The sequence below is a fragment of the Amblyomma maculatum genome, chromosome 7 (assembly GCF_055883805.1).
Source record: "Amblyomma maculatum isolate TAMU_Amacu chromosome 7, ASM5588380v1, whole genome shotgun sequence".
Taxonomy (NCBI): domain Eukaryota; kingdom Metazoa; phylum Arthropoda; class Arachnida; order Ixodida; family Ixodidae; genus Amblyomma; species Amblyomma maculatum.
Window position 1 is genome coordinate 10,090,358 of NC_139350.1, and position 21,367 is coordinate 10,111,724.

The 21,367-nt window shown below is 42.7% G+C and overlaps 1 protein-coding gene across 2 annotated transcripts in view; it reads left to right on the top strand.

Annotated features, from left to right (window-relative positions):
* Positions 1 to 21,367, top strand: part of LOC146182706 (phosphatidylinositol-3,5-bisphosphate 3-phosphatase MTMR14-like) — a 76,468-nt gene that overhangs the window by 47,869 nt on the left and 7,232 nt on the right. For both annotated transcript variants that reach the window (XM_084608907.1, XM_084608908.1), the window contains exons 11-17: positions 3,360 to 3,430; positions 5,972 to 6,049; positions 7,286 to 7,349; positions 13,848 to 14,010; positions 14,122 to 14,158; positions 17,145 to 17,209; positions 17,294 to 17,334. In XM_084608907.1, the coding sequence (XP_084465033.1) occupies positions 3,360 to 3,430; positions 5,972 to 6,049; positions 7,286 to 7,349; positions 13,848 to 14,010; positions 14,122 to 14,158; positions 17,145 to 17,209; positions 17,294 to 17,334 (519 nt within the window). The remainder of the gene's footprint in view (positions 1 to 3,359; positions 3,431 to 5,971; positions 6,050 to 7,285; positions 7,350 to 13,847; positions 14,011 to 14,121; positions 14,159 to 17,144; positions 17,210 to 17,293; positions 17,335 to 21,367) is intronic.

The window sequence follows — 21,367 nt, forward strand, 5'->3', positions numbered from 1 at the left end:
GTCAGCAGTAGTACTCAAGCACAGATGTTAAGTCGATTTCCGCAACAACACTCCTAAAATTTTTAAGCGTTCTATCATTGATTTCTTGAACTAAAAATGATTGACAAGACATTCGAAAATTTTTACATAGTCCACCGGGCTTGCAAAGCATAAAAATAAGCAAATAATTACCCAGAGTAGTCGTTATAACGTCAGCTCTGATGCAGTCTCTGGGATTATTTGTATTAAAAATATCAAGAAGACTTTCGCAGTGACAAGTGATGCGTGTAGGTTCTGTTATCACGTTTGAAAAGTAAAATGTATCGAGAAGAAAGGACCTTTCTCGAGAACTTGAAGTAGGCTGAGGTATGTTTGTTGCAATCCTTCCCAATGGTAATGTGTAGTTGATTCACACACGGCAAATTTGGGATCTTTTCTAAGCAGACAAGTAATTCAGCAGTACTCCCACCGAGGAGCCGGTAAATAACGGCAAATATTTACTTTTCCTATTGGAGCGTCAGTGTCTCGTAATATGGAGTAATTGCTATGAATTCGGGGAGCACTACACATCGCATCTGTTCCGATACAAACTGCATTACTCTCCTACCGAGCCTGAAGGGCCTGTTTAGGTAAAAACGTTTGTAACCTGGTAGAGAAAGGACTTCTTGCGTTTTATACCATGTTTCGGCGATCATTATGAAATGAAACCTAAGCTCGAATTCGTCGAGAAATGTAGTTATCTCGTCGTACTTATTCTTTGCAGACTGCGCATTAAAATGTAAGAGTGAAAGGTGCGCACTATCGTTTGGAGAAGCGATATCTTTAGCTGTGTTTGTCACCACCGGAAACAAAGGCACGATAAAGCGTGCAAAACGTGCTTATACAATTTTTTCCAATTCACCTTCGCACGAAATGCGGATGACTCGTTATGTCTCTGATTTTCGTGCGAACACTTTGCCGCCTTTTGCCCATGCATAACGCCAGCTCATTTCCTTCTTTTTTTTTTTGCGATTGTGTTCCCTAGCAGAACCGTAAGTTGGGGACAAAGATGTTCGTTCATAAACAGCGATGCCTTTGTGGAAAATTCTAGGTCCTTGGCGTTTAGTAGTTTGCTACGCGCATTGTCAATTAGTTGATTTCGTTTGGCACGGCTGTTGAAAACAGCAGCAATGTTCTTGCCTTCTGTGTTGTTCCAAACTGGAACACGGTGGCACAGCTCGACATCCTATTTATTTATAGGCTCACCCAGTGCGTCTCCCACTTTACCAAGTAACTCTTCAAAGTTCTCGTTCTCTTCATACGGCGCCCCCTTTACTCTAATATTATTGTTCCTTCCTAGAATACTGATCCTGTTCAATTACTCTTACAGAATTGTCGCGCACCTGTTTACTCAAATGCTCAAACTCCTGCGGCCATTGTTCACTAGATTCTTTATTGCAGCATTTTCCCTCCTTATTTCTGTGCAATCTTGCTTCATTTCTCGCAGTCTTTGTTTATGTACCCTAGGCTGTTTCTTAGCTATCTCAGTTCCTTTCGGAATTCACGCTTCATATCAGCAATCTCTGTCATGTCAGCAACAGTACACAAACGCAGATCACCGGCATCAGAAGCAGCGCAGAGAGCAGTGCAAAAGAGTAAAAAGTACAACAAATGGCTGCTCAAACCTGCGTTTTAAGATGCAAGAATAAGCGTGGCTGTATATCCGCCGCCTACGCTGCCAAGTGACCAGGAAAGCGATATCGCCGGCCTTTTATGTCAAGCAAGCGACGCAGCAGTGCGGTGATGCAGTACCACGTGGTGTCCGCAGGTATGAAGGATGCGGGGTTTCCTTGTTGACAGGAAATCAACCCAGGCGATCAAATGGTCCACACTATCAGACGATAGCGCTTGGCGGAGTAGACGTCTGCGATATGAGATGCTAGAATAAGCGTTGCTGTAGATCCTCCGCTGCCTCCTCCAGAAGTCACGTGGTGCTGACAATGCCGTTGGCAACAAATGAGATGATCTTCACGAGAATCAACTCTTCATTGGGCTGCGTTGAGCTCGCAAAAGAATTAAGCAGCTGGCGGTGGCGATAGCAACAAACGTGCTCGTCGGCTGTCGAACTAAGATTTCCCGATTCACTCGTCAGCACTAAATTTATTAATGGCTTGGAAACATCTAGGTAAAACTGCGGACAGTGACTAGCATAACCAGGAACATTGTAGAAATGCAAGCGCGTGGTTGGAATGCTTCGACATACTACTCGAACCATCCGCCGCAACAAAGGAAATCAAAGCCGCGTCTCGCTACGAGCATGAACGAACAATGAATACAGAAGCGATTCGAGCGCTAGATTCACAATAAGGCCTGCGGCTGTCGAAAGAGAACAAACATCTGAATGGTTCGCGGCAATATTAGTCTGCACTTGCATTAAATTTGATTTTCTGCCATGCTCTGCCATATATTTTGCTTGATTACTTCAAATTTCAATTTTTAGCGTGTCGGTATGAGTCGCTTGCCACCTGAGAATAGGGTGCAAGCCCTTCTCGACTTTTTAGGCATCTTGCTTACCCCTATTGGGGCAGTGATCGTTGATGCTGAAAAATAAATTTGTTTCTCCTTGACTACCTGAAACGCCCCATTGCTCTCCGCTACCCTAAAGTGTATAGGCAGAAGAACACATTTAATCAGCGACAGTCTCATATCTGGAGTCCACGTTTTAGAAGCAATTCAATTTCGTCCTTGAAAAGAGAATTCTGTATTCCAGATAAACTGGTGATGCATAAACTGCTCATCACGTGGGCACGTGGAATTCCTTCATTGTTGGCACGTGGAACAATTCGATATCGCTTCCTGATATCGCTTCCTCATCCTCTTTTCAAACTCTCGAACGCCTCCCCTCAGGTCTAAGAGGCTTACAATATCTCGCTAAAATATTACACCCTATTGTCAGCCGCATTCGTCTTTACATGCCATATTCATTTTACGCTATTGTGACATTTACTTCGTAATCCTTAAACAATGGTTACAACTATTTAACAAACGACACGAAATTCTGCTGCTCAATCTGCCGTAATGCTTAGTGTACTTGCAAGCAGGTGTCCTCGGCATTTCGGCCTTAAGGCATCTAAGCCCCTACTTCGTAAGAATGAACCTTGTTCTGTCCGGCGATCACCTTTTTTTTTTGCTCTGTTTTTATCGTGCATTTTTCGCCCGTTCAGAATATTTATATCCCAATCCGTGCATGTGAATCGCTGCGCTCAGTTCATTCTATGTTTTGTGGAAATGCTTCCGTTTTTATTTTCTCTTTATGACTTATTTTACCAGCTGATCAGCTTATTTCAAGAGTGGTCAGTGACTTCTCTGTTTACTTGACGCATACACATTTCTTTTTTCAGGCTGCGAGTATTTCGATAAATACAGGACCGAGGACTTGGATGAGGAACCGATCATTCCTGAATGGGACGAGGTAATTATTTTCACTGCTTTGGTGACTTCGTGTAGCTGCTGCAGCCCTGCTGCGCCGCTTGCACTCCTGTCTGCATTTTATTTCGCTGCATATGAGTTCCAAACTTACCGGTTTGGCCGAGAATGTTCGATGTTACAGTATTTATACACATAATAAAAATATGGCTCTCCGCTCCGGTTCCTTTGCCATGGCGCCATACAGAAAGCTTGTGAATTTCATTGAATCGCAGCCTTCGTCTCCAACTTGGGTTCTGAATTTGAAAGCAGCATTAGGATAAATATGCACCAAACGTCAGGGCTAGTGCCAACATTGTAACTTTCACAATGCTTCAGGATTTGAACCCAGGTGTAGGTAGAAAGGCTGGCGTGCTGCAGCGTGTTCCTCTAGCATTGATCAGCGCTCTCCACACGACAGAGAACCTTTATCCGCTTTTGCTGATGGTGCTTCCCAAATTTTTAAGCGCCATTTATTCTTTATATTACTGAAGTGAAATCAGCATGTTTTGAAATTGTTTACATACCTGCCATTTTATAGACTTGCTTGCTTAAGTAGTTTGTTCTGTATTTTTCCAAATTTTTTATGGCGGTACCCCATTTTGTTTTCGCATCTGTCAAATTGCCAGTATTAACTTTTTTTTTTTACACATTGTTTTCTTAGTTGCTTGTTCTATATAGGTCGTGCTTTCTAATAGGTTCGTATTTACTTTAATATTTTTGCAGTTTTGTTATCGATGCTGCTTATTTTTAATGTTTTCTGTATATAACTTGTTACTCTTCGACCCAAGTGCCTCACAAATCAGTCAGTAGCAGATGTCGCCGCATATTCATTGCTTCTGAATGTAATAATGTTTCAAATCCACACTCATTTGCAATGCTTCGGCCATGGAGGGAATTGTGAATAAACAAAGGCCGTGCACTTGTCTGCATGAGTGTTAAAGGCAACTCCGGAGTTTTCGCCATTTAGTTTTTGGTTGGATTACTTTCTTCGGTCTGTCCCGAATCCAACACAAAAAAAAAAAAAACATTCTACGAAATTATAAGTAGAACTATTTTTAAAAAGGAAAAACAGCAAACCGAAACTGTTTTCAGGGCCAGAGATGACATTCCCGTCGACGAAACAGTGATGGCCCATACAGCATTAGAAAAACACTGGCAAGTGCGTTGTGGGGCGGAATTTAGGTAAACAGATCATGAATGAGTACTTAACGTGTCTGAGATCCCGATAGAGGCCCTAAAATTTCGTGATCATGCAAGGAGACAGCAGTATCGTGGGTGTACTGTTTGTGACGTCACAAACGCAGTGCTGCCCGCAAAAATCATCTCAAACGAAGCCACAAAAACTTCATATTTTAAAATCATGTTGCGCGCAAACGAATTATTGCACGCTTCCCAAATTCGATAGAATGCGTCAGGGCTAAAAGGGCCACCCAAAGTAAAATTTTTATCGGAATATTCGAATGTCGATAAAACTCCGGAGTTGCCCTGTAAAACGACTGGAAGAAAGACATTGTTTAAATCCCATATTCTCATTCCCCTCTATCCTGCCAGTCCGGCCCTAATATGCCTTAGGACCGGTTCTTAAATCAGGGCCCACAGCCAGGCCAAGCGTCGAACGCATGCAGAGTGGGTGTTTTTGTAGCCTCTTTGTCGTAAGGTCTGTAGGCTGCGCAGTTAGGACAATTTTGCCCATGACCTAATGCTTTTCACCATTTGAAGCCTATTGCAGCGACTCGGGTTACAAACCATTTCCTCGAAATCAGTCGTGGATATCTCTAGACCTTTGTCAAATAAGTGTAGCTAGCAAAGTGAATATCTGTAGTGTATGTATATAGGCTAGATGGAAAAACACGCGCAAAAAAGGGATATGCGACTCTAGCTCTAATGGGATGCATTAAAAGCCAGGGATAAATAGTCGGCATTACCTGTTTTTAGATTTAGAGCTGGATTTGCTTCCTCCAGAGCGTGTCGTGTTGTAGAGAACAGGACTCCAGTGACCTTTGAAGCTGCGAGTTCGCCTGTTGGAATGGTTTGTACCTTGTCCTACACCACTGTGCAGTTTTGATAACGGAATAACTCTTATGTCTATTGACATTTTCAACTATCCGATTTATCTTTGTAATGTTTGAAGCCACCCCATGTTATCAAATTTTATGCAGCTCTCCACTACAGCGTTATAGCCCGAATCATCTGGGTACCTTAAGCCCTCTAACCGAAATTCAACATTTTTCTTAAAGTAAACAATATATGCAAGAGGTCACTTCTACGTCAGATCTGCCTTTCAGATGCTCTTCGTTCTAGACAAAACGCGCTCTTCTCGGCTGTTGGGTCGACTACTGGCTTCAGCGGGCGCTTGCGTCATTTTCTGGTATGACTCGTGGATAGTGTATTTTTATTCGATATTACCGTTTACAATGTAATCATTCTCTAATGTTGCAATGCATTTGAGTAAACCAGGAGTGGTTGGTCGTTAAGGACTTTCGCTAAAGATTCACTTAAATTTTGCAGTAGTGTAAATTCTACTCACAGGTCTCTCCTCATGCAGATATTTGCAGACTTTCTCCCGAACCTGCCTGAAGATGATATCGCCGCCCAACTTGGAATTCAATGGAGCGATTATAAGGCAAGTTTTCTAAAGTGATGAAACTTGAATGAATCATTGCCATGCACATACAAGTTTAATCCTAAGAGATCCTACTGTACTGCTCAAGGGACGGTTTTCAACGCGTCTTAATAGTTATTGGCCACGACATATTACTGATTGCATGCAAAAAGGGGTCATAAGTATTCCTCCACCAGTGCCTTAAGAGCGTTAGCTACCGGATCCTAAATCAGTGCCTTCTATTTCATCGATTTTGCACTAATATTCAGAATTAGTCACCAGAATTATACCTGGTATATTTATTCCTTTTATCAGTTCCTACGTTTCACGAACGTATACATTACAATACGACGAACCGTTTCACACCAACAAAAGCACCCTGCTATAAAAGCTAAAAAATGTAAGGTTCGTCTGAAGCTCCTCGGAATCCATGGTTTGGGGGCTGAAATGTTCTGTGCGGATCCCTTGGGCTCCATCTCAATTAGTAATTTTATCCTTTGAAACATTGCAGGCCATTTGACACCACTTCAAACATTCTGCGTCAAACGGAAAACATAATTTCCAATACACATGCAGTTAGCGGTTACCAGTTTTACGAGCGGATTTGTTCGTGCTGTCCGGTTCTTCGCTGTTTCGTTATTTTCTCAGCCCTCACTAAGGAAAGCGTCGCAAACGAGCAGCTGTTTGCTTTAGAAGCTAACCCTTGTTGTGAACGTTTTTGCAAACGATTTCGTCTGCTCTTCGAAGCGCAGATACCTGAGCAATGTAACTTTATGGGCATCAACTGCTTGCAAACCGTGAGAAATAAGACGCTGTAAACGAAAAGTACTCATTGATTCCCACCTCTGTTATCTAACGTTAATATTACATACACGTCAAAAGATAAACCGTCACTGCGAAGGAACGGAGTCTTGTTTACTGATGATTTGCTTTGTCTGCTAAGAGCAAAGGATGGTCTAATACATGTGACCAAACGCTGTTTCTTGTCAGAGCGGAAGCCCAGACCTGAGAGCAAGTAGTCCGGGACTGGAAATTCGGACGTACCAGTAAAAGATAGTCAACGCTCTTAAAACGGCGCTATTCATCCCCAATTTGCTTGCGGGGAAATTCCCGATGCAGAAATTTTGCGGTGTACTTGTAAAAAATGTCTCCATATCTTCAGTGGCAATGTCCTCGATTTTGTTTTCTTCCCAAGCACCATTCCTCTTCCATTGATTTTCACGTTCTGTTGAGATGGGATGTTTTCATCTTTTTCAGAAATGGGACTTGGTACAGCGGACCACAAATTATTTGCAGTACATGCTAAAAGCACTTTTCCAACGTGAGTGTTGTTGTACTATATTTTAATGTCGAAATTGTGCTGTTCGCAGTTGAACCATTCAGATTTCAAAAGCAAGCTTCTATGAGATTCAACATCACGTCATAAGGTCGGTTGTTTGCCCTCAGTTCACTGGCGTAACTAAGCTTTGTTTTTAGTTAAATGTATACCATTAAATAGTTCTCTAGATTTTAAGCTGCGTTACTGAAGAGTGTATGACATATATTCATATTGTGATATCTGTAATGTTAACAGCATCTAAAATATTTCTCAAAAGAAGTCACTAGTTTATTCTTTGGGTGATGCTTCGCGATTTATTTTACACCGAAAGCTGAAAAACAGCTGTGAGGGATAGCGCTATTTCCCCTTCCTACGTAGGACGAAAAGCAAGGGTCACATGCCTACAAACTGGAAAATATGGGTAGTGAAATGGGACCTTAGGACTATAGGCTTCTACCCTGCCGACCGCACTACTGCATTCATATTTACCATACCTGAATGGCCCCTGGTATGGAGCATAGCATAAGTGGCGATTAAAAAGTGACGGTTTCTGTATTCTTGAATTTGATGGGGTTGTTAAGGTGCACAGCCTCCGCCAAAATGTCGTTTAATTCCCTTGATTAAGCGACAAAAAATGATCAGAGATGAGAAGGTTTTAGCAGGTGCTGGGTAGATAGTCTTTTGGTGATAATCTGTTGGAATGGCGATGGAACCCGTGACACGATTAATGTTCCTAAAGACGTGACTAAAAATTAGGTGGTGGTGCTTGCTTTTTTTTTTATGAAGACGCACTAGACAAAAATGAGCACTCAGAGAAAATAAAGCGTGCAGCATGATTTCAAATTATTTCCCAAATTAAGCTGAAGCGAATTTTAGATTAGGTCGGATAAAGGTTAGGTATGATAGTAATTTAATGCGAGGGGTTGCAATACGATTTTGACGTAAGGAGCTAAGGATGCGGTTAGCGTCATTAGCGATGGTCGTTAAATGTGATGACCTTGTTAGGGTAAGAGTAAGAGTAACGGCCAAATACTTGATTGAAACGGAAGGCACAATGGTATCGAAAAGAACGTATTTATGAAGAATGTAGGATTTCCTGCAATAAAAAAAATAAGCAGACATGTTTGATATTAAGTGACATTTACCAGTCTTTTCGCCAAGTCTCGATTTTTATAGATCGTTTTTATTGCCGAGGACATCAGTGGTGTTAGAAATTGGGCTCTAAAAAGCACACTCAGCGAATACACAAATGCTAGAGGTAATATCAGGGAGCAGATTACTGATGTATATAGGGAAAAGCAAGTGCCCGAGCACTGAACCTAAAGGAACATCTGAGGTTACCGGCTAACGCGGGGAATAGTGGTTGTTCGTGTAGGTTTTGCATTCTTTTAGCCAAGAAATTTCAAAGCCATTCCATCCCCTAAAAATTAAGGTTTAAGTCTAAAAGATTTACGCGAACTTTATCAAATGTTTTCCAAAGCTTAATAGCATGGGATCAACAGGAATGTTTTAGGTAAGGTTATAACTTTGGTCGTTAATAAAATTAGTTTGGTATAACAAGTCGTTTAAGGAATCCATGCTGGTTAGGCTGGTTAGTGTCGAGAGAATTGGAACAAAAAATGTAACTATGGGAGTAAATCACATGCTGTATTAATCTCGCGTTGATGGCTGTGACGAAAATAGCGAGTTTTTATTTGAAAATGAAGAACCTATTTTGGGGGTCTGGTACAATCTTTCCGACGTTTCAGTATTGTGGAAGCACCAGACAAGGACCGTTTAAGCATGTGGTACAGACCGATGCTAACTATAATCTTGATAGTTTTTTAAAACTTAAGGGTTCCAACCATCAATACCGAAGGCAGATCACTTTCAGTACCTCGATTAATTACATAGTACGATTAGCATTGAACAAAATGTCTTGCTTAGCTGGGTGATCGAACACAAGGCTTCGTGGCACGGCGTTGGGTTGATTTGGGAAAATAGAACAGAAAAAGGTATTAAAAGTGCTACTAGTTTCATGATCTGAAATGGAGTTATTGCCTTCACCGAGTATTGTAAGAGGCATATGGCGTGTACGGTGAATAGTATATAAAAACAAATCGGGGTCGGTATGCAGCACACACGGTGATACTGAGGTAAAAGAACGTTTGGCTTTTGCTCGATAAAGATATACCGGATGGCATTCTCGGCAGATTTTCCCCGTGCAGTTATTGGGTTAAGATGCTTCGCTGTTGGAAAGTCTTTTCTTTTTCTTGTTGAGGCGTTTCAGTTTGGTATTAAACCATGTTGACGAGGTCTTATATGTGATTGTTGATTTCTGGTTGGTAATTAGGTTATGAATTTTTAATTTCAGAAGGGACCAGTTACTTTCGACTGAATGGCTTGAAAAATTATGGAGAATCTCTCCCCCCAACAAAACGGAGAGCTCTGTGTTCAGGCTGCTTTATTGCCGCTGTCGTGAGGGGTTAGGCTTTTCTTTTTGTTTTTGAGGCACGGTAGTGGGCAAGACAATCTAGTTTTAGTTACAGAAAGATCGCAAAGTGCAGGCAAATGAAGTGGCGGCGCAACGCTATCAAGTTTGAAGTTCTAGAATATTAGAAGATTGGCTGCTGTAACCAGTAGAACTAGACATGATTTGTGACAATTCCAATGTGACACGTGTTAACGTCCCTTTCAATGTTATTTTTGGATATAGATTTATAGATTAGACCAAATTAGAGACGGAAAATTCCACACCATACAGAAGATTGGGAATGTGTGAGTGGGAAGTCTTTCTGACGCGAAAGGCTGCATGGAAGTTACCAACAAAGAACCACTTAAACCCGAAGACGAAGCAAATGCCTATGATAATTGGGGATACGAAGCGTCAACATTAATGAAAAGTATTTCAAGATGAGATTGCTTTATTATCATTATTACAGCAATATCAAAGAGGAGTCCTGATAAGTATACCCCCTTCTCACCTATGTACCCTATCTCATCGAGAAATATTAAAATTGGGAAGGAATGAAAGTATATCAGCAATTTATAGACGGGTGTAGCCATGTTTCAGTTATTAACACTAGGCCGCTTTCCGTTCGAATAACACTGTGGATGGTGTCTAGCTGTGATAGAAAGCTACAGATGTTAACCTAAAGGATGGATAAGAAGCGTAGGTTTGACTTCTTGGAGATAATTAGTAGTGAATGGATTGCGAGGAATGACTTTCTTTGTGGTCTGATGATAAATATAAGCTGTGCTGCCGATAGGGAGTTTGTTGAGGTGAGGTTTGAATTTCCAGTTTTTGTTTTCGCTGTTCCTTTGCGAGTTACTAATTCCTAACCAAAGCAGTGTTTGGATACATTTTCAGAAATACTAAAGCGAGCGTTTATAAGTTTGTTAGCACATTTTTTTGTTTAAAATGTGCAAAGTTAACATTGAGTGGCCTGTTTTTGTTAGTTTTAAACCTTTCGAGTCAATGAACTTTTTCAAATTGTATAGTGTTTATTGTTACGTCTACTTTGTTTTTTCATAAATCTCAAAACAAACGTTCAGATTCGGCCACTGTGTGGATTGCGCTTTAATTTCGGCGGCACTGTCATGTATGCCAAACACTAAATTGAAATGAGGTGCTTTCTCCTTCGACTCGACTGTCTTAGACATCACCCGTTAAGACATTAATGACTGTTCTGCATTCTACTCCACAAGCATCAAAAAATCAGTCTTTAAGTTTGTAAACCACGTACAGTCATCAGTTTTGGTTAGTCTGCCTCTGCGGTCACCCAGCGCTACGTCGTTATGTGTTAATGCAATTTGAATTGCTTTAATTTTTTAATAAGACATTCTTGCCAAACCCGAAGTTTCTGCAAGGCTGCCATAATTAAAACAATGTCAAACAAGGCAGTAGGCGCCTGCGGAACAGAACAGCGACTAAAGGGACCGGGGTTTAGCAGACAGAGCTAGTTGTAAAATACTTATTGTAGCAAGAGCTACTTTGCCCAGTCTCACTATTTCGCCGTGCCTGTCCGAAGAAGTAAATGTAGAAGTAAATGAACAAGTAAATGAACAAGTAAATGAACAAGTAAATGAACAAGTAAATGAACAAGTAAATGAACAAGTAAATGAACAAGTAAATGAACAAGTAAATGAACAAGTAAATGAACAAGTAAATGAACAAGTAAATGAACAAGTAAATGAACAAGTAAATGAACAAGTAAATGAACAAGTAAATGAACAAGTAAATGAACAAGTAAATGAACAAGTAAATGAACAAGTAAATGAACAAGTAAATGAACAAGTAAATGAACAAGTAAATGAACAAGTAAATGAACAAGTAAATGAACAAGTAAATGAACAAGTAAATGAACAAGTAAATGAACAAGTAAATGAACAAGTAAATGAACAAGTAAATGAACAAGTAAATGAACAAGTAAATGAACAAGTAAATGAACAAGTAAATGAACAAGTAAATGAAGAGAACGAATACAGATAACTCGGTAGTTGGTAGAGGCGAACGACAAAAGCCAGTTGCAAGGAAAGAAGGTTCGTTCGTACGTGTGACCACGGTGTGCCCCTGAATTCGACGTAGACTATTTCATACCACTTCGAGTCTTCTACACTTGAATGAAAATGATCAACGACGAGAAACTAGAGGTGCTCATGCGTGAAGTGATTCCCCTATGGCATAAAGCTGAAACGATATAGTAAACTACTATGTGCAAAAGCCATACTTTACTTCGAAGCCGAACGTAAGCGTAGCTATGCAGATTGCTGTTTCGTAACTTAAAGTTTAATATGAAGCAAAACCACAGCTAATTTATTATTCATATCTCGAATGTTCTTTTGACGAATATTGTGTTAGCATTAGAATTCCCGTCAGAGCAAAACGTCACCCTGGCACAAAAATTGCCTAATTGGTCGAGGCAATGATGGTGTCAGATTCCTTGACCCAAAAATGACCTCTCTGAGCCCCACTCACTGAAGAAAATTTTGATAATTTCCCTTTTGTCCTCACGAAAACGTTATTACCTCAAATACGACGGGTGTCGGAGAATGTGTAATGTACCAATTAAATGTTCTAATAAAAACAAGTTCGCTGAAGTTCAGGCCATGCGTAGTGAAAATTTGATTGTCAAAGCTCGGAAACGATGGCTTGCGCAAAGGACGCTGTCCGCCGGCCCGTGGCAGCTGCAACTTCAGCTGCTTCTAGGCCTCACCCCTTGCTGTGCGCCAGCAATCAAGGAGTCCAAATTTACATCATGGTTTGCGCCATTTTACATTTGCGTGATGGGAAATACAGTGAGTCAAAGCGGAGGGAAAAAAACCTTCGAAGCGATACTTTTCAGAACCAAATGCTTCTTTTCTTGCCGGACAAGCGACAATAAAGTGATAAAATGTCCCACTATTGGGCTTTGGTAACAATATAGGTGAGAGTCTACTTCAGTATCCGTTTAACGAATATTACGACTCCTTAAGTTTACGTGAAGGTTGGTCGGTTATAGCAAATAGCATCCTGATTATTTTTATATGAAACTCATTTACCTGGCTTCATTAGTGTGGCGACCAGCGTAGGCAAGAAAACGATTCCACTAGTGCGCTGTCTGGGAAACAAAACTTTCCAGACGCGCGGCTGGCATGTGCGGATGGTGGATAGACTTATCAATTATGGTTAAGGCTATAACTAACGCGGTAAGCAGACGTCATAACACTTTTCTTACGGTGAATGGTAAAGTTCAATAAAAGGAGTGCAGCTATTTTACGGGTTCAAACGAGGGCTAGTAGAATGTATTTTCACTTCAATTAGATCACACTCCGCCAAAGGCACCGCTCAGAATGAATGCAGGAGTCCTGCGCACAATTTCTTTTAGATACAAGGGCAAGAGGAAGATTTAGTTCAGTGTATAAAATTGCCTAGGCGTGCTCCCGATTGGAAATAATTAAATCATTTGACGCTGGTTGGCTCCGTGCAAGCCAGGGCGTTTTCCGATGGAGAGAGTGGGGATATTAATAGGTGGAACGGCGACAGATGTTGTTGTGCAGTTAAACTGACTGACTTGGGGTAGATCTATGCTGTTGGCAGCTGGGGCATTCGTTTGGCTGAGAACTATGCTCGAGGTAAGTCAGAGACCACTTGGATAAACCGCGGCCCTGTTCACAGCTAGCGACGAATTGTATGCGGTCCAGAGTGATGAGAGCAAAGTTGAAGGAAAAGCCCCTAGTGGGTGTACTGTGTCGCAAGCGTTTGCACATATAAGTAGGATTAGTGCCATAATAAAATAGAGCTAGTTGCTGGTCACATGATATACCTAGCGGAAAAGTATGTAATTGTAATGAAAAAAAAAGTAACGAGAAAGTTTTCGCTACGGGGAAAGAAGTGGTACCTTTATTTTTAATAATTCTTTTGAGTGGAATAGGACGGTAACTGTGGACATCTCCCTATGGGTTATGGTTTCAGCAGCTCCGATTGTCACGCTCCGATATTACTCGACACATACGATATTTACTCGTCTCTCCCGTGTGCAGGCACCTCTGGCATCCTGGTTCACTGCATCCCTGGCTGGGACCGCACACCACTATTCATTTCACTGATGCGCCTGTCCCTGTGGGCTGACGGTGAGATCCACAAAGGCCTCTCTCCCGTCGAAATGGCCTACCTCACGGTCGCGTACGATTGGTTTCTATTTAGGCAAGTGCTACGGCTTCCCGCCAGTCGTGCTCATTGCACCTACTGAAGCGCTACTTGAGCCTTCATTGGTTTTGTATCAAACCTTTTGCTTCTATTTCCCACCTCAAACAGCCATAACTTGCCAGATCGGGTCCGCAAGTCTGAAGAGGTAAGTCAAGATTGCACGTTCTCTTCTGGGCTTCGGTTGCTTTAGCCGGGTGGCAAAACTTGACTGCGTTTGAACATACCCTAATATATTGAATGTACTGATTCATTGATTCATAAAAATGCTTATTTCAGGTGCGCAGAACGTGCGTACAAAATTTTTAACAGCATGTATTGTTGATTCAAATTTAACATTTAGGGTGAACTTTCAGCTGCTGTAGACTTTTCAGTGTCTACCAGCATGTTCTGTTAATGTCGTAGTACTAGAATGAAACCAAGAGCAAAAGCTCCGACGAACTGTTTTCCACAGTGCAGAGAGGTGTATTTGACATATGTGTGTACGCGACGGAAAGGGAGAAAGAGTACGAGCTACTTTTAGTATTCATGAATTAGATATTTTAGGACATCATCTACAGCCTTTTTTAATGTTCGAAGATGTACACGCACACTTAGCTTTTGGGGTAGTAACAATACCAGAGGCCGAATCTTAGATGATTTTATACTTTGTAATATTTTAGTTGACTACTAACCAATTGTTCGTCTAGCTCAGGAAAAATGACCTGTTTGTTTCTTTCAGTTCATCCTTCATTACTACACGCAGGGGTGGCGCACTGGTTGGGGCGCTCGACTACTGTGCCCAAGCACGCTAGATCGAATCCCGGCCTCAGCGGCCGCTTTTCGCTGTAGGCGAAAAGCTGGGCGCCTGTGAGCTATGCGATGTCACAGCACGTTAAAGAACCCCAGGTGGTCGAACTTTCCGGACCCCCCCCCCCCCCCCCCCCCAACGGTGCCTCTCATGGCCTTAGTCGCTTTGGGATGTGAAATAATGCAAACAGAACCATCCTTCATTACTACTTTTGAAGGGTTTCAATTGTAACGTATTAGCTAACCAATATGGAATCAATAATTCACATTCAAGAAGCGTAGCTTGTTGGTGCATAATTGAAGGTGAAAACCAGCGAAAAGAGGACGCGTTAACCACGAAGGAGTGCACAAGGACAACGCTGAAACACAATTGAGTTGCGTTTCACTGTTGCAGAGGACGGTGTCTAAATCCTCGCTTACAAACAGTTGGGGCCCGCGGATGCCGAAGGTATCGTCTGCGCAGTCGTTTGAAATTTGAATCGCTATCGCAGATGTAGCCTATTTTGAATAAAGACCCCGCCGTAGGCGTTCCAGTAGTTCGGCCGCTCGACTACTATGCTCAGTTATCAGGCCCCGGCGGCTGCTTTTTGATGGCGAAGGAAAGTGAGGCGCCCATTTGCTGTACTTTATCATAGTATTTAGCATAGTCCCCTTTAAACCTGTTTAGTGTGTCGTCTTGCTCCGTTTTATTACAAATTATTCAATTAATGCTAGTAGTTTATGTTTCAAAATTACAGGCTCTAATACTAAGCGGTGCGGTAACGGCATATACTAATATTCGTCTGACCTTGAGGGTCGTACTGCACACCTAATGCTTTTGCTTCATATTTGGTTATCCATTAAATGGTCCGCTGCCACTAGAAGTCAATGGTCTGGGATAGTACTACACGACCGAGAGATCAGATTAACGCCTACCGTATCATCACAGCTCCGAAGTTGAAATACTGAACATTGCTTGAGCAAGCTTAATTTTAAAAAGTAATTTACAATGCGTTTCTCACAGATAGCTTGATGACATGAGGTACTTGGTCACACAGTTAGTCAAGTACTCGCCAACTGTTAGCAATCACCGGCTTCTGTGTTCATTTTGGTGAAACTAGAAAGAATATATTTCGGAAACTTCTGTTTAAGTGTAATTTTATTGTCGTCCGCCTGCCTCGTACCCCAGTCAAAGGACTTTGTCACGCGCGTGTATTCTAATGTTTTAAATGCATGTCACCTTATTAATTTCGTGTCACACTTTCACAATTCATGGTACGATTTACTTGACTCTTCTTCTTAGGCCTTCAGAAGGGCACCGTTATGCCACAAGTTCTTTGGAAACGTTTATTCACAAATTTCAGTATGGCGAGAACCATTTTTTTACACCGGCAATCTGTCGAGCCGGTTACAGCAGCTCCACCACGTTCTCCACCCGCAGTCTGTGATGTCGGTCTCAGCAGCTCCGCCGCGTTCGCTTTCTTTATAGATAGGTGTCGGTCGGCGTCCAGCCCAAAAGCCAGAGGCTCCTTTTTGTCCATCATAGTATTTTGTTTCTTCGAGTTGCGTTTTCTTTATTCTCACGTTAGGAGTCTACCATTCTGCAAGTAGTAGTTTCTCAAATCGTCTGAGTCTCCTTCTACGAGGTTAATCGTGCCAGGTCGATTTTATATTCCTACTATAACTGGTTTGTGTACTGGAAAAAAAATCTTCCAAAAGAAAATACAGATGTACGGTACGAACATTTCTGGGGCACATGGAAAATGCGGTCTATTGCTAGAGTATTTTTTTCCCTATCTGACACATTCGAATGTTAATAAGTGAACTGATTCTTGTGACACTGGAAACAATAATTTCGGCATGGATCTGTTTTCCAGAAGAATAACGCTTCACTTGCGCACAGATGGAAGTACCCAGCGTGAAACAATGCCTAGGTTTTCGAACAATTTGTGTTGTTTTTGAGAAATAGGGAAAGCTAACATTAAGGAAACCTGAAGTTTCGTGCATAGATACAGCGCATAGGGTCCGCCGAGGCGACTCAGTCGGTAAAGCGCTATACTACTGAGGCGAGGAACTGGGGTTTAAATCCACGTTTCGATGGACGCGAAGGCGCCCGTGTACTAAGCAATGTGGCTGTACGTCGATTTTTCGGAGTTTTCCAGTACTGAGACGCCCTTAGCCTATGTGTTTTAAGAAATTTGAGCTTAGTAAAAAACTGCGCATGTCTGAAAGGATAAGCTATGAGATGTCACCGCAGCATACGCTTGTTGGTTCGGCTGTAACATAGTTATGTTGACATAGTTGGTTTTGTTGTGGCATGTTGGGCGAGCAGTTTCTCACTGATACATTATTTTACGTGCTTGCAGATTTTCCTCTTCGGCTTACATATGCTCAAGTACCTTCACGCACAAAAGTTATCCATCCTCTGCTTGTAAGTGTTCGCTTAGAAGTGGTAGTTCGGAAGCTATTCTCAAGTGCCTCTTACGCTGTTTTGTGCACACGTCATTCTTTGCAGGGACAAGGAAAAAAACACGAGCACGGCGGAAACCTCTCCAGGTCTGTCAAATGAACTTTTATATTTTGTTCTCTTCAGTTCTTTAATTTGCTTCAGCCGCAGTCACAGGAATAAAAAAAATTTCATTTGTGGGATCGCGCAGCCCCCCTCATTATTTCAAATTGTGTGCGCTTTTTTCTTTTTGTATTGGGTTTGCCCGGGCAGCGCGAGCGCGCATGAGCAAGCTGCTACTAATGGGGACGGCATGCTATCGGCGCGGAAGTGGGGGTAGATGAGAGCGTCGGCAGCAAGGCTCGGATCTCTTGCCCAGCGGAAGCCCAGCGAGGGGAGTTGGCAACCAGCCAGCGTCACGGGCCAGTGGGATGTGCACTGTCGACGGAACCAAAAGGTGCCAGATGGAGACGGCAGAAAAGCGACGGCAGAAAAGCTGCAGCAATGCCTTAGGCGTATTTGCGTGAGGTACTGCTAGGCGAGGAGTCATATATCCTCCCGAGTTCCCAGGTGCATTTAGGTTCACTGATTTTTTTTTTAAGTTTCAGAAAATGACGTTTACATTACAAGGAAGAAAAGTGAAATTTATTTCTTTACCATTGTCGGCGGTTTTAGCATAACATGCTGTCCAATAGATTGGACACTGGCACTCTACCCGGTTATTTCTGAGCTAATGGGCATGCAGTAACACCTAGGAAAAATAATATGAAATATGATTTCAAAGTGCAAAAACTTTTTATTATTCACATATTCAAAAAAGTACAACACAAAAAGAAAAGGGAACCTTCATTTTGTTACAAACACCTATTTGGTCACTTTTTGTGAACCATTTCAAAGCATTGCCTGTCCTTTGTGACACAAAAGAACATGTTGCACTTCGTGCAGAAGAACTTCGTCATCATGCTACAACTTGCAGTCTGCAGCGGGCGGCATTCACAGCATCAGTTATTCGGAGGAAGTGCCCACTGGTGTTTCCTTTCGTTGCATGTGGTGAATTTTTGGGACGCTTAGCTGGAGGAGCCCACTCGTCATTGTCGCTATCAGTGTCTTCGTGCTTGCGGCCTTCAGCAACGAGAGATTCCGCTACAGAAAGCCGGAACTCCAAAAATTTCATGATTTTTTTTTCTCTGTGCATGTCCTCGGTGTACTGCACCCATGAATTGCTCAACGCAATATCAAATAGATGAAAAATACTTCTGATAGTCCATTTGTTGACCCGATCCTTGATTCTGTAATAGCTAATCATTCGATCAGCCAGGTGAACACCACCCATGTTGATGTACATTTTGACATGTGGCCGGGGTACGTCAAGGTATCTTTTCTCCTTGCGTGACCATCTGTGACAGCTGTCTTCTGGCTCCTGGCCATGAACTGATGACAGCAACGTAATAGGCTTATTATCGTACCAGCGTACCGCAATCTGGCGATCGTTCTTGCTTATTTTTGCATCTGAAGCACCTCGCCCTCTCATCTGTAGTTCTTTTTCACTGGACAGCTTGATATCTTTTGGCAGTCGGTTGTTCATCGCTGGTCCAGTCGCAGCAATGCCTTTTTGCTCAAGTTTATCCAGAAGTGCACTTGAAGTGAAATATTATCAAAGTAGAACTTCGTCCCTGGGCTGAGTGTTTCTGTCAGTCGCAGCACCGCTGACTCCGCTATTCCTGAGCTTCCAGCATACAGCGTTGATTTTTTACCTTGGTAAATCTCAAAGTCAAGGATGAGACCGTTTGGTGTTGCAAGAACAAAGTTTATTAACCCCGCAGGATTTGGCTTGCGTGGTACAAACTGCTTGAGTTGTGTTCGCCCGGTAAACGGTATCATCTGCTCGTCAATGCATACGTGCTCGGGGCGAGGGAGTTTGTGACACCCATCCATAATTAGAGAGACCAGGGGTCGGATTCTCCAGAGCAGGTCTTCTTTCTTCTCTTCATCGCCAACATCAAGCTCATTGACAAGCTGAAGCCGACGTCGTAACTTGAAATACCTGTTGCGAGTCATGTTTTCGGCTACAAGCGGAACTCTGGTCTTTCTTTGCCAATACATCTGAATCTGCGGGTAGCCCAAGCATGACATCGTCAATGAGGTCCCAAAAAATGTCTTAAGTTCTTCAACTGATACATCCAACGAACGTCCAGTCACTTCCACATGGGTTCTATTCATTTAGTAGGCCATTTTTTCGTATGCTTCTTTAGGTACATACTGCAAAAAGTAATTATAGGGGGCCCAAGAGGCCCGCACTTCACTGTCATCAGCATTGCCGGGAACGAAAGCTGGAAGCCATGTTGTAATGGGCCTGCATTGAAATAAAAAAAAAAATGTGTGTGAAAAATAAAATTGTTTCTTTGCAGGCTCGTCACAACAAACACAGTGAAGCCATGCAGTGTCAGAATGCTTACCCTTTAAGACGTTTCCAGCGTGCTCCAAATGTTTTGCCGATTGAAGTTGACGGGCCATCGTCTTCACTACTTTCATCGTCAGAGCTGACATCTCCCAGAGGTGCAGAAAAGCTGGGGTCCACTATGGTGTGCTCATCGCTGTCAGATAGGTCGATATCTGATGAGTTGCTAGCAGCTATTCTTTGTAGGATTCTGTCTGCAGTTTCGTCTGACACCAAAGGCCTGTACCCTGACCAAAAAAAAAAATGTTTAGAGCGCAGAAATACAAAACAGTCCAAAACGCACAGACCCCCATCACGGCAATGGAATTTGTTGCGCCGATAAAACTAGGGCGCGGTAGGCTCATTCTGGCAGCCATCGCATTGCTGCGTTCAAAAAGACCGCGTTGAGTGCCAGCGTCCCACGTGTTGGACATTCAAAATAAAACTAGCAGGAAAAGCCAGAAAGTGGGCACATAAACAAAAGTTTCAGTTCTGCGTGTTCTCTGAAACATAAATTATGATTTGAAGCAGGTTTTATGCCGAAATACGCGTGATAATACGAGAAACAGAACCTACTTTTCCGGCGGTCGCCGTAGAAAGATGCCGCGCTGAACGCCGCCATTGCAAACACCCCTGGTGGCAAAATAACTGATGTAGTTTGAACGCAACTTCCTAGGTGGCGCTAGTAAGTGTCCAAAATATTGGACGATTTGATGTTACCGGCTAAAAAGCTTTGAGTCCTGCGTAGTGGCGTAGTATTCGATGTCCAATATATTGGACAAATGCCGGTAGCGATGTGGCCCTAACGCTCGCGCTATTCGTGCAGCCGTATTTTGTCGTGCCGCTGCAAAACCCTGACCATCGTTCTGCTTTAGTCTTGATGGTCCATTGTCGCGCATTTAGATGGCAGATTTGCAGCGTGGTGCTGTGCGCCCAATGTTTGTTTTTAAAGCTTTTCCGTTTGTTCGGAATAAACCGGCGTTTTTAGGAGACTGGGTTTGTCGCTCGCCGGGCGCGACCATAGCTCGCGGACCCATTTTCTAGAAGGCGAGGCTTCACACTTTATACGCATTCGGCACAGGTAACCTAGATGTCAGGTGCTATGTTTGGGGAGTTTTGTTCCCTTCTTGATTTTATTTCTCTGCAGCGTCGCTTCCCCGCAAGCACTGACCGTGCATACCTGCTCTAAATGTTTCCCGGAAAACCGTTAAGATATTGCGCGACATGCCCGCCCACGCTTATAAAGCGCGAACTCTATACCAGAGAGTCGGCGGCACGATTTACGTTTTCACTTCCCTGCAATTCCTAGGCGTCCATTCGGGCAACAGCCAATTGTCGATCACGTGCAGCTTGATAGTCTACCGCTTGCCAAGTGACCGGTGGAGATCACTTTCCCCTCCGGATTGTAGTTTCACAAATGCGCTTGTCTCTGGCCGCTCTAGATGATTCACTTTGAGGTCTTAATTAGCCGACCATGAAACAGGGGCGTATAGGTAATCAAGCAGAAGTGCCAAATTATAAAAGGGAAGAAATAAAATTGTGGAGCTTTATTAGCCGATTGGGTTACGACGAGGTACAATTTCACGAGTGCTACTGTTGCTCCCCGGCCACACTTGCGACTGATCAGTATGCTCGTTTTGCAGTGAGTGTGAACCAAATCTATAATAGCCTTTCATCCTCATCTAGCAGACGACGTGCGTTTGAAA